The sequence below is a fragment of the Brassica oleracea genome, chromosome C8 (genome assembly GCF_000695525.1).
Source record: "Brassica oleracea var. oleracea cultivar TO1000 chromosome C8, BOL, whole genome shotgun sequence".
NCBI classification, from domain to species: domain Eukaryota; kingdom Viridiplantae; phylum Streptophyta; class Magnoliopsida; order Brassicales; family Brassicaceae; genus Brassica; species Brassica oleracea.
In genome coordinates, this window is record NC_027755.1 from 36,611,478 (window position 1) to 36,623,494 (window position 12,017).

Consider the following 12,017-nt stretch of genomic DNA (forward strand, 5'->3'; position numbering starts at 1 on the left):
ATAAATCCTCCATTCACTTTTTAAACATAAACAAAACTCAATTTTTGATATGTATTGATTTTGTGAAACATATAAGAACATTTGGTTTCTTGTTGTAAGGGGCTTCCTCAGTCTCTCCACCATCTATTAACTCAACCGGTTCTCAAGTATCTCTAGGTGCAAAGAACAACAAGTCAATTATTCGACTTCAGGCATAATCTGAACCACAAACATCAACAATGAGAATATATCTTAACAAATGAATCATATTATAAGAAAATGTTAGACTACATTTGGTAATTAAAGATGCTCTGTGTTATGGGATTGGGTAATGGCCTTAAACAAAGAGCATGGAACTATCAAGTATCATTGTAACGAAACTCGGATCATATATACATTCCCAAAAAATCAATCCATTACGGAACACAAACACCAATCTCTAACTGGTCGTTAACAATCTTAAACATTAATATTCTGATAAACACATACAAATGTTAGTGTTCCGTGTGACTAAGTTGACTTACTATTCCATTTCACAATTACACTATCAGGAGACTGTGCCACCAACGGTCCACTCTTGTTCACATATGCAACATCCACAGACTGTGCAGCCAACGGTCCACTCTTACTCACATCCGCAACATCCATTCCCGAACCAAACCCATTGTTCTGTATCCTCGTCAACGTCTCCGTCACGTGCGTCATACACGGCCTAAGATCTTTATCCGACTGCAAGCACTGGAACGCCAGCTCAGCGACTGCGATCACGGTCTGTCTCACTTCTGTATTCGTGTCGAACCCAAGTGAAGGATCAACCATTTCTTGGAGCTTACGGTTCTGTATTTTAAGGACTGCCATGTTCGAGAGGTTGATCTCTTGGCGCGGTCTTGTCATGTCTACAGCTGGAAGCGAGGAGATAAGCTCCATAAGCACTACGGCGAAGCTGTACACGTCGCTTTTGTTGGAGAGTTGGTAGCTTAGGTGGTATTCTGGATCAACGTAGCCTGGAGTTCCCTGTGGACCCGTTGATACATGCGTTTGACCAGTAGGAAACAGTCTTGAGAGTCCAAAGTCCGCAACCTGATGTCAATGAAAACAGGCAAGGTATGAAAAAAAGATATACTATGACATAAGTAGGCATGTGCATAATATTTGAATCCGAGATTCAAAACAAAAAAAAAACGAACCGTATCCGCCCAAATGCAAAAATATTGAATGGATTATATAGCGTATTATAAAACATATCCGAATGTGAAATCTTACTAATCGAACCGAAAATGCAAAAAACCCTCATCCGAAGATCTAAATTAAATTCGGTCTAAAATATAAAAAAATACTTTAAATACTCAATTTCATTTCATATTTATTTTGAAACATAAATAAATACTTTATGTTTATCATATTTATTTCGATATGAAATATAAAATATTATAAACATAAATAAATATCTTAAATATCTAATTTCATGTTTATTTGATATGATATTTGGAAAATATCTGGATTCGAACCGAAATAATTTGAACCTGAATGATATATGGTTACTTTATGGGTTTTAAGATGTATTAGAAATATTAGAATGGAATCTAGGAGAGTGAACTCAAAAGTGTCAATAAACGATATTAATCCATAGTTATAAAATATTAGAATGAGATCTAGGAGCGTGAACTAAAAAACCCGAAAACCCAAAATATCTGACCCGAACCTGAACTGGAGTATTCGAACTCCCACGCCTAGACATAAGACATAAGTGAGTTACTGACCTTGACATTGAAGTTTTGGTCGAGAAGGATGTTAGTGGACTTAACATCACGGTGGATGATCTCAGAGGCGTGGAGATATTTCAAGGCAGAGGCGGTTTCAACTGCGATCTTGAGACGTGTAGACCAAGGAAGTGCACTAGGGCTAGCATGGGGACCATGTAGATGATCAGCTAACGTGCCGTTCGCAACATACTCATACACTAGCAAGAGATCACGGCTCTGTTTTGAGGAGCATCCAAAGAGAGTCACGAGGTTAGGATGGCGTAAACCTGTTAAGATCTCAACTTCGTTCCTGAACTGCTCTGCTCTTTTAAAGTTGTTTTCGTACAAGCGTTTCACAGCCACGCTTCGTCCATCTTTAAGCTTACCGTAGTAGACAGCACCAAAGCCTCCATCACCGAGTTCTTTAGATGGGTCGAAGTTATTTGTGGCTTCTTCGAGCTCTTCGTAAGAGAAGAGACGAACACCGGCTAACAGTTCCTCTGCTTTCTCGATGTCTGAAGAAGGCTTTGAAGATTGATCTGAGAGGTTTCTTGGAAGCAAAGCTGAAGAAGTTCTGTAAATTTTGGTTATTCTGCGATGGTACACAAACCAAGCGAGGCTCGCTGCTGATATTCCAAAGACCGAAGCGGCAGCACCTATGCCGACCTTCACCTTATAATTTGGACCTGAAGAAACTAAGACGAAGAACATTGTCAGAGAGTTTCAGAACATAGTATTCGCAAGAAAAGAGAGGCATGCTTTTTACGGTTGCTAAACCAATCAAGAGTTTACAAATGAGAAATTTAGTGCTTTAGAACTAACTCCAATAGTAAAGATATTCTAATCAATATAACATTAATAACTTTAATACAATTAATTAATTAAAAACTGAACCAAATACAAAAACACATAGCATAACATTTGTAACAAGTATCTTTAGGTTTCTTAGTACTAATATTTATTTCCACCAAAATAATGATAAAATACCCACCCATATTAAAGACATGTTAATGGAGGTAGTCTTATTTCTAAAATTACAAGTCATTGTAATGACATTCAATATAATGGAAATATTTTTATGACTTCAAACACAAGGAAATTTCTACGTACTACGACTGACTACGAAAAATAATAATCTGGACCCACAATAATTAGAATAGAAACCCAAAAACTCATTCCCCTAGGGTCTGGAAAAGACCAGCTGTACAAACTACAGCTACATATTTCTGGATAGAAGACGACTATCTTTCAAATGATTAGGAAAATCCTGATTTTTTTTTCTCTAAAAATTGGAAAAATCCTGATTTTATGATAATGGATATTTAGAAACTTGCACCCAAAAAATAGATGATGGCAAATAAGACGCGTAATTCCAAGCAAATAACATCAAATCGAAAAAAGTCAAAATATTATTATCAAAAGGTTGGGTCAGTCACAATTACCATTCTCTATCAATTTGGTCAAAGTATACAAATTCTAGAGTCAGTGTGCATCACGATCGATCGGATGGAATTAATTTTATACTCTCTCCCTCCGTTTCATAAAATTACGTATTCCGGAGAAAAATTTTGTTTTAAAAAAAATTATTTTTTACATTTTCAATGCAGCAAACTTCAATAAAATTAATTGCACTTATTAAATTTTTATTGGATTAAAATTATGAAAAAAAAATAATAACGAAAAACTATACAAATTTGACGTGTTTTACTAAAATATGCGAAAAGTATAAAATATATAACATGATGGAGTATCTAATTGTGGCAATTATCTAATGCAAAAGTCAAATTTAGACCGAAAGAACTAACCTCTTTCGTCGTGACAGGATAACTCGTGAGGCTTGTCTGTACACAGACACTGGAAATTTCCCGACCCGGACTCCGAACCACATATCCCACTCGTATCGGTACAATCCCGGCAAGTCTTGTCTTCTTTATCGTACCTCAACTCGAACCCTTTTTCTAAAGTCATCTTCAATGTTTGATTTGACTGGTTAAGCTCGTTCTTAGCAGACCTAAGCATCGGTATTTCTCCGGCCCTGGTACAATTTGGAAGAGGATGAGCCGATCCAAAGACATGATATGTTATCGGATTGTCCTTGCTTAGCTGGCAAGAAACCGTTGACGGCGATGTTGGCGGGTAATTAACAGGGCAGTTGAATAGATCGATCATCTCGGTGTTATGGTTTAACGTGAACTGCTTAGCCCCGGTGAAGTTGAAAATGTGTGGGCAACCATCCTCGAACAAACTATCATCAGCTACGATGATGGTCTTATTTTCAAGATTCACAGAAATAACTCGAAGAGTGAAATTTTCTAACTCCAGGGTTAGTGTTTGATTCTTCCTGCATGAAAGCTCGAACTCTGTTTGGCCACAGTAGTTTGGTTTGCCGATGGTATTACCCCAAAATGGATAAGTGATGTTGGGGAACAGGGACGGTTCAGATCCGCATCTCAGGGGTAGACGGCACTCCTCGTACTGTTGATCGGCGGAGAAGCATGACGGGAAGATGACGCAGAGGATGAGGAGAAGAGAGATGGACATTGAGGATTTGATGATATACTAACAATAGGTTAAGGCCATTTGTTTGTTGGGACTTGGGATGGTTCTTGAGGACTTTATGGGAGATTGGTCAAAATGATCGGTGACGACTTTTTGTATATTTTTTTATTAGGGATGATGATTAAAGAATTAAAGAATGTTAATTGGTGATTACATCTAAGATAAATAATCTTTTTATATGCAAGAGGTCGAATATTCGTGTGGAGCATGCTGTAATGGTTATTCGACTTGTTTCATTACAGAAGTTTATTTCTTGTCCGAGTGAAAGCGATGCGATAGTTGATACCACTTAGGTACTTACCATTAAATATTGTTTGTTCCACGTTTTCTCTAAGACGTTTTAACAGTCGAAGTTATCAAACCCTAAATACTCCTTCAACGTTTAATAAATCTTTATATGTTTAGTGAAAAAAAAAATTGTATAAAGTTTATAGAAGGTGAAGTTTTTAATTTTATATTGCAAAATTTCAGTAAATATTTCCTTTCACACCATTGAAGTAATTAAAGCGAAGATGGAGACTTTTTTTTGTTTTCTAGTTGTTTCAACTATGAAATCTGACCAAGGAAGATGAGAATAATGTCCTACTTTACTATATATATTCTGGGTTGTGTCAATTTTTTTTATTATTCATTTGAAATAGTTGAACTTTTATATAACTTTTTCAACTAAAGTTGCTATATAAAAATTAAATATCCAGGCTTGCAGATATTTCGAAATCTCATGCAAAGACCTTGACTTCATACTTCGAAGATTACACCAAGGAGGGAAGTTTCCACCTTCTGGAGAGTGACGAGGGTGTAAAACTAATTTGCTATTTTTTTATACGCCGAACTGGATAGTAATATAGATACTCACCGCTTGATCAGTAAACAAATTAAAAGTTTAGAACCTAGCAAATAAATTATCAAAAAAGATGACCGTTTCAGTAATTAAAAGCAATAATAATTCACAAGGTGACAAGCCAAATTCATCATAGTAACGGGAAAGGTGGAAACGAAAGCTCAATATTTACCTAAAGTAAACAAAATTTTGCTGATGTACCAAGTAAACAATCAACAGGTTTGACAACAAGAAGAAGTATATTCGTACCGAAAAAAACAACAATTCTAGACAGAAAATTTGACGAGAACAAAAATAAAAAATGGAAAAAAAGTCATAAAACTAAGGGAAATTAAATGAAAGGTGATTTTATGAAGAATTAAAAGAACGAGGATAGATTTTGAAATAAGTAAAAAAAGAGAGCCCCTCAAAAGAAACGCGTAAAGGACTAGCCGTTGGGTGTGGGGGTTTCTCAGATTCAAAATCTCTCTCCCTCTCACAGCACTCACGCACGCACCTCCGTAAAAGACAAAAGAAGCCCAAACCACGTTCACCTTCTTCTTCATCTCTCTACCACAAGACAGAGACTAGAAACCTCTCTCACTATCTCCTTCTCTCACATTCTTTTATTCCTCGCTGCCTCTTCAGTTTTGTCTGTAAGTGTTTGATCTCTCAATCAATTTTCTGTGTATCTGTTCAGGTGAATTTTATTTTTATTTTAAGTTTCAAGTTTTGAAGAAAAGCTATAGGATCGTCTAAATGGATTATGTTTGGCTCAAATCAAAGTTAGTTAAAAAGAAAATCAGTTATAGTTTCTGCATTAATTTTTTTAAAAAAATTCTAACCCTAGATTTGATGAAAATTAAAAGCTTAATTGAGATGATGTATCAGATCTGATGAAACCAAGCTGGAAACATTTGTAGGGAGGTGACAATGAGAACTCCCGGAACTCCAGTTTCGAAAACAGACAGAACACAAGCTGTAACACCAGGTGGAAGCAGCTCAAGATCGAGGGAGGAGAAGATCGTTGTTACCGTGAGGCTAAGGCCACTTAACAAGAAGGAGCTGCTGGCTAAAGACCAAGTGGCTTGGCAATGCGTTGATAGTCACACCATTGTCTCTAAACCACAAGCTCATCATGAACGTTCTCATCACCAGTCCTCTTTTACATTCGGTAATAACTAAAGTCAACATCTCTGCCTTTTTTTTTGTTCTGTTTCTGGAGGAATCTTATGCCCTTTTGTTTCAGATAAAGTGTTTGGACCAGAGAGTTTCACTGAAGATGTGTATGAAGATGGTGTTAAGAATGTTGCCTTGTCTGCTTTGATGGGCATAAACGGTAGTTTGCAAACTCTGTCTTTATGACTAAAATCTCGGTTTACTTGGATTGATCATAGATGAGTAAAATCCTATTTTAATCTTGCAGCTACAATATTTGCATATGGGCAAACGAGCAGTGGGAAGACATATACCATGAGAGGAGTAACAGAGAAGGCTGTCAATGATATTTACAATCACATCATTAAGGTAAAGCATTGCTATGATCAGAGTTGGAAAACAATGTTTCAGATTGTCAATGACCCAATATCATTTCTGTTTACAGACCCCTGAAAGAGATTTCACTATCAAGATATCTGGTCTGGAAATATATAATGAGAATGTGAGGGATCTTCTCAATTCAGAGTCTGGTCGTGCTCTTAAACTCCTTGATGACCCTGAGGTATCACTTGTTTTCATTTAAAATAAATCATTTTCTTGTTGATGTTTATGGACTTGGTTGAATGTAAACTATTGCAGAAAGGGACTGTGGTTGATAAACTGGTGGAAGAAACAGCTAATAACGATCAACACTTGAGGCATCTGATTAGCATTTGTGAAGGTACCTTGAACTAGTTCTAGTTGTATTATATTCTCTAAGTTTATTCATGTTCTACATTTTTGACTGGTGTGTCTCCTCTTTGATAGCTCAAAGGCAAGTTGGAGAGACTGCTTTGAATGATACAAGCTCCCGGTCACACCAAATAATCAGACTGGTAACGTTCTTGATTCATTATTTCCCTGGAACCAAAATTTAATATGCCCTGCATAATGCTTATTAACATTTTCTTGATGGCAAAACAGACGATACAAAGTACTCACCGCGAAAATTCAGATTGTGTGAGGTCATACATGGCTAGCCTGGTAAAAATAGTTTCCTCTCTGTTCAGTTCCTCACTTTGTTTGCAAAATGTTAAAGTAGAACTTTGTTGATTTAGTGTGTGTGAATGCATTTCAGAACTTTGTGGACTTAGCAGGAAGTGAAAGAGCGTCACAGTCGCAGGCAGATGGAACGAGACTCAGGGAAGGTTGCCATATTAATCTAAGTCTAATGACCCTTACAACTGTCATAAGGAAACTGAGGTAAGATTCTTACATATACGTTGGGAGTGAGATTAAAATCACAGACTCTTGCTAAGTTGATATCATCTGAATTTGTGAACTCTTCAAAGTGTGGGGAAAAGATGTGGCCACATACCTTACAGAGACTCCAAGCTCACTCGGATACTACAGCATTCACTCGGTGGGAATGCTCGAACAGCCATTATATGTACACTGAGTCCAGCTTCCACTCATGCTGAACAATCAAGAAATACTCTTTACTTCGCCAACCGAGCAAAGGAAGTTACAAACAATGCTCAAGTGAATATGGTAATGATCTCTGTTCCATGCTTTTGCTCTAACCTTACATGAACACAAACAAAGTATTTACTTGCTGGTTTTGTAACCACTACAGGTTGTATCTGATAAGCAACTAGTGAAACATCTTCAAAAAGAAGTGGCTAGATTAGAGGCAGAGCGTCGCACCCCTGGTCCATCAACAGAAAAGGATTTTAAGATCCAGCAGGTTTCTAATTCTATTTACTTCAGTTTTGTACAAACAGCAAAAGAATATAAAATGAACAAAAGGTTTGATGCTTAGTTATGATTCTTTTTAGATGGAAATGGAAATGGAAGAGCTTAGGAGACAAAGAGATGATGCACAAATCCAACTTGAGGAGTTGCGCCAAAAGCTTCAAGGAGATCAACAACAAGATCAGGTCCTTAAGTCTACTCTTTCTCTCTACTGTTTCTAAGCTTTGGCTGAGCTTAAACGTTTTGTTTGTAATCTCAGGGCTCAAATCCATTTGAATCACCAGACCCACCGGTCAGAAAATGTCTTTCCTATTCTGCAGCATTGACGCCTAGCGCGGAGAACAAAATTCTAAACCGGAATGAGAGAGCAAGAAAGACAACCATACGTCAATCTATGATACGGCAGTCATCAACAGCTCCTTTCACACTGATGCATGAGATCCGAAAGCTTGAACACCTTCAAGAACAGCTTGGGGAGGAAGCAACAAAGGCTCTTGAAGTACTCCAGAAGGAAGTAGCTTGCCACAGACTAGGGAACCAAGATGCAGCTCAGACGATCGCTAAGCTTCAAGCAGAGATAAGGGAGATGCGTACTGTGAGATCATCCACAGATGTCATAGCTCCTAACAAGAGTGTAACTGCCAACCTCAAGGAAGAGATAACAAGGCTCCATTCACAAGGAAGCACAATCGCAAATCTAGAGGAGCAGCTTGATAAGCTGGTGATGTCGCTTCCAAGCAATATCAATACTGGAGATGAAACCCCAAAGACCAAGAATCATCATCATTCAAAGAAGAAGAAGCTTCTTCCATTAACGCCGAGCACCTTATCCAGCCGCCAGAGTTTCTTGAAATCTCCATGCTCACCTCTTTCATCTTCCAAGCAAGTCTTGGATTGTGACGCTGAGAACAAAGCTCCTCAAGAGAACAACAACTCTGCAACTACGCCACAAGAGACCCCACAGAAAGGAGAAGAAAGTGGAGATGTCTCGTCAAGAGAAAGCACTCCTCTAGGTTACAGGAGATCAAGCTCAGTGAACATGAAGAAAATGCAGCTAATGTTCCAAAACGCAGCGGAGGAGAACGTGAGAAGCATAAGAGCATACGTGACCGAACTCAAAGAGCGCGTGGCTAAACTGCAGTACCAGAAACAACTTCTCGTCTGTCAGGTGCTTGAGTTGGAAAATGATGGAGCTGGATACAGCGTAGAGAACGAGGAGAAGACGGCAGAGGAAAGCGAAGAGCTGAGTCAAGTGGCGTGGCATATAACTTTCATAGAGGAAAGAGAACAGATCTTAGAGCTGTGGCATGTCTGCCACGTCTCCATCATCCGCAGGACGCAGTTCTATCTACTCTTCAAAGGTGATCAAACCGATCAAATCTACATGGAAGTGGAACTAAGACGGTTAACTTGGTTGGAACAACATCTAGCAGAAGTAGGTAACGCAACTCCAGCTAGAACTGGCGATGAACCTGCAGTTGTATCTCTATCATCAAGGTACGTACACCCACACACATAAGTGAATATCTGACATTATTCATTTCAGTGTAAAATTGTTTATTCATAAATGCAGTATAAGAGCATTGAGAAGAGAGAGGGAGTTTTTGGCGAAAAGGATAAACTCGAGACTGACGCTTGAGGAGAGAGAGGAGCTGTACATCAAATGGGACGTGCCGCTGGAAGGGAAACAGAGGAAGCTCCAGTTTGTGAACAAGCTATGGACTGATCCTTACGACTCAAGGCACGTTCAAGAGAGTGCAGAGATAGTTGCGAAGCTTGTTGGGTTCTGCGAAAGTGGTAACATCTCTAAGGAGATGTTTGAGCTCAACTTCGCACTGCCTTCAGATAAGAGACAGTGGAACATTGGCTGGGACAACATCTCTAATCTTCTTCATCTATAAAGAGTTTAACACAGAGTATTCCTAGTTATATCATTGTGGTTTGTGTTTGTAGTACTAGATTCCTTGTCAAATTTGAGACAACAAAACTTCATCGATCAGATTACCATATCCAAGAAGAATAAACTTGAACTTTATTGTGCTGAACTAAAGAAAAAGGCTTTGAATATTGTATATCTGTGGATCTGAAGTTCAATCTCTGAAGGTACAAGACATGCTCTTATTTTATGAGGAACACGGTAATATTGGAGCATGGAGTGTTACCAAATCTATGATAAATAACAACAATAACTGAACAAATATTCAATCAAAACAAACTTCACTTTCTTCTATGTTTGAAAAATGTAATTCTAGATTTCCCTCTCACTGTGCTCAGGTGATGAACTGTATCAAAATCACAGAAAGGAAACAGCTAAACAATTCCCACCAGTGGCGTTTGTTAGAGATACTGTTGGTTTACGTATGCCTGTCGAAGAACTTCTCTATGAGTACAGAGAAAGTTGCAAAGCCAGCGCAACCTATACACGCAGCTTTTGGCCCACCTAAAACAAAATCATATTCATCAAGAATCAGGCCATTGCAAAACCTCTTTTAAAGTTCTAAAAGTCCACAAGCAGACATTACCTCGGGCAGACATTGAGCCACCGGTCACACATCCAGCAAAAGCAGTGTTTGTTGTGTCATGCTTCGCCCTTGCCTTTTTTTAGAGAGAAGTAAATCGAGAGTAAGGACTTTGAAGTAATGATTCAAGAGTTCACAAATAATGTGTTTACCTTCTCGATAATGCATTCAGCAGCAGAGAAAACCAAACCCATAACCGCAAAAGTCTTGCAAGAACTCCAACTCCTTGACCCCATTTGTTTAGCAGTGAACACAAACTGCTGCCTACCAGTCATGGTATCATTCGTTATAGGATTATCCAATGCTCCCAAGAACAAACCCATCATCAACCCAAGCCCTCCTCCTACACACAACTCCATAGACAATGTCAACAAAATCAAAATCAATATCCTCACAAAACTATTCATTACAAAGAAAACAAATCTATTACCAACGCGCAAACATAAGTAGCATTATGTCAGAAATGTACAATAGATTCGATTCGATTCAACAACTAACCTAACCAAATCCCACTAAACTTCATCTAAAACATTATCACAAGTAGAAAGCTATGCACTTTCTACAAATCTATTACCAGCGAGTAAACATCAGTAGCTTTATGTCAGAAATGAGCAACAAGTAATCTAAACTTCTTATAATCTGCAAGTGTTCTAATTAACGAGCTTAGGAAACATAATCAGTAGCACAAAGCTAAAGACTTTATACAAATCTAGCGATACAGATCGAAAAGGAAAGAGATTTTGGAACAGACCCATGACTCCACTAGCTACACTTTTGACGGCGCAGTTGTTCCAAACCTCTTGGGCTCGGATCTCCTCTATCGTTGGCATCCGGATCGGCTCGATCTGAGTACCGCTCTCATTTGAGCTCGAAGAACCAGCGGCTGGTTCGGCATTTGCATCCGCCATTTTCAGAGGTGTGGAGAGCAGGATCCGACAGGATTAATGTCATAAAAAGAAGGGAAGAAACAGATCAAGCGTTAGCGATTCGCGGGCCTTGGGAGAGAGAGAGAGAGAGAGAGAGAGAAAACGAATCAGGGTTTATCTTGCCGTGGTCTTAGGGTTTAAGCCACGACTATGGCCGCCATTTACCATTTCAGGCCCATTAGTGTGTATATGGGCCTATACTTTTGATTTGGAAGACTGTATGGTGACTGTCTCGTCGTCAGCTGACTCACAGCTCTCAAGAGACACGACACACAGAGTTGAACGATGCAGTGTCTTCTGTTTTTTGTATGCTACGTCACCACTACTCAATATTTTTTAATTTAGTTTTTGAATAGTTTTTATTTTATTCTGCCACTTTATTTCTACAATAATCACGTGGCTTTTCATTTCCTGAACCATAAAAAGTTGATTTTTAATTAGTTTGGATTAAACTGAATATAAACTGGATTGACAGTACTACTCATAAGAATTTTATTTACTTTATCATTTGTTAATTTGTTTTATAATATGCTAACAGCTTGCTTGGGCGATAAATATATTCTCAGGTAGGTGTGGACTT

At 38.3% G+C, this 12,017-nt stretch overlaps 3 protein-coding genes across 4 annotated transcripts; 1 reads left to right on the plus strand and 2 right to left on the minus strand.

Annotated features, from left to right (window-relative positions):
- Positions 1 to 376: 376 nt before the first annotated feature.
- Positions 377 to 4,406, minus strand: LOC106311169 (probable serine/threonine-protein kinase At1g18390). 2 transcript variants are annotated; one of them, XM_013748392.1, is made up of 3 exons: positions 3,527 to 4,406; positions 1,740 to 2,416; positions 377 to 1,059 (listed from the first exon to the last, which is right to left on the minus strand). In XM_013748392.1, the coding sequence occupies exons 1-3, from the start codon at positions 4,260 to 4,262 to the stop codon at positions 490 to 492; spliced, it is 1,983 nt and encodes a 660-aa protein (XP_013603846.1). In that variant the 5' UTR covers positions 4,263 to 4,406; the 3' UTR covers positions 377 to 489. The 2 variants fall into 2 exon arrangements, with proteins under 2 accessions (XP_013603846.1, XP_013603848.1); XM_013748394.1 differs by having other exon boundaries at positions 1,740 to 2,407; positions 3,527 to 4,405.
- A 1,199-nt stretch (positions 4,407 to 5,605) lies between these two features.
- On the plus strand, positions 5,606 to 10,059 carry LOC106312661 (kinesin-like protein NACK1). Its single transcript, XM_013750264.1, has 14 exons — positions 5,606 to 5,756; positions 6,024 to 6,274; positions 6,350 to 6,439; positions 6,527 to 6,627; positions 6,704 to 6,820; positions 6,898 to 6,979; positions 7,066 to 7,133; positions 7,222 to 7,281; positions 7,376 to 7,500; positions 7,590 to 7,788; positions 7,874 to 7,984; positions 8,076 to 8,177; positions 8,252 to 9,489; positions 9,566 to 10,059. Exons 2-14 carry the CDS (start codon positions 6,034 to 6,036, stop codon positions 9,891 to 9,893), a joined length of 2,862 nt encoding a protein of 953 aa, XP_013605718.1. The 5' UTR covers positions 5,606 to 5,756; positions 6,024 to 6,033; the 3' UTR covers positions 9,894 to 10,059.
- LOC106312662 (mitochondrial import inner membrane translocase subunit TIM22-4) lies at positions 10,039 to 11,533 on the minus strand. Its single transcript, XM_013750265.1, has 4 exons — positions 11,263 to 11,533; positions 10,664 to 10,854; positions 10,515 to 10,587; positions 10,039 to 10,432 (listed from the first exon to the last, which is right to left on the minus strand). Exons 1-4 carry the CDS (start codon positions 11,417 to 11,419, stop codon positions 10,347 to 10,349), a joined length of 507 nt encoding a protein of 168 aa, XP_013605719.1. The 5' UTR covers positions 11,420 to 11,533; the 3' UTR covers positions 10,039 to 10,346.
- Between the last annotated feature and the right edge of the window lie 484 nt (positions 11,534 to 12,017).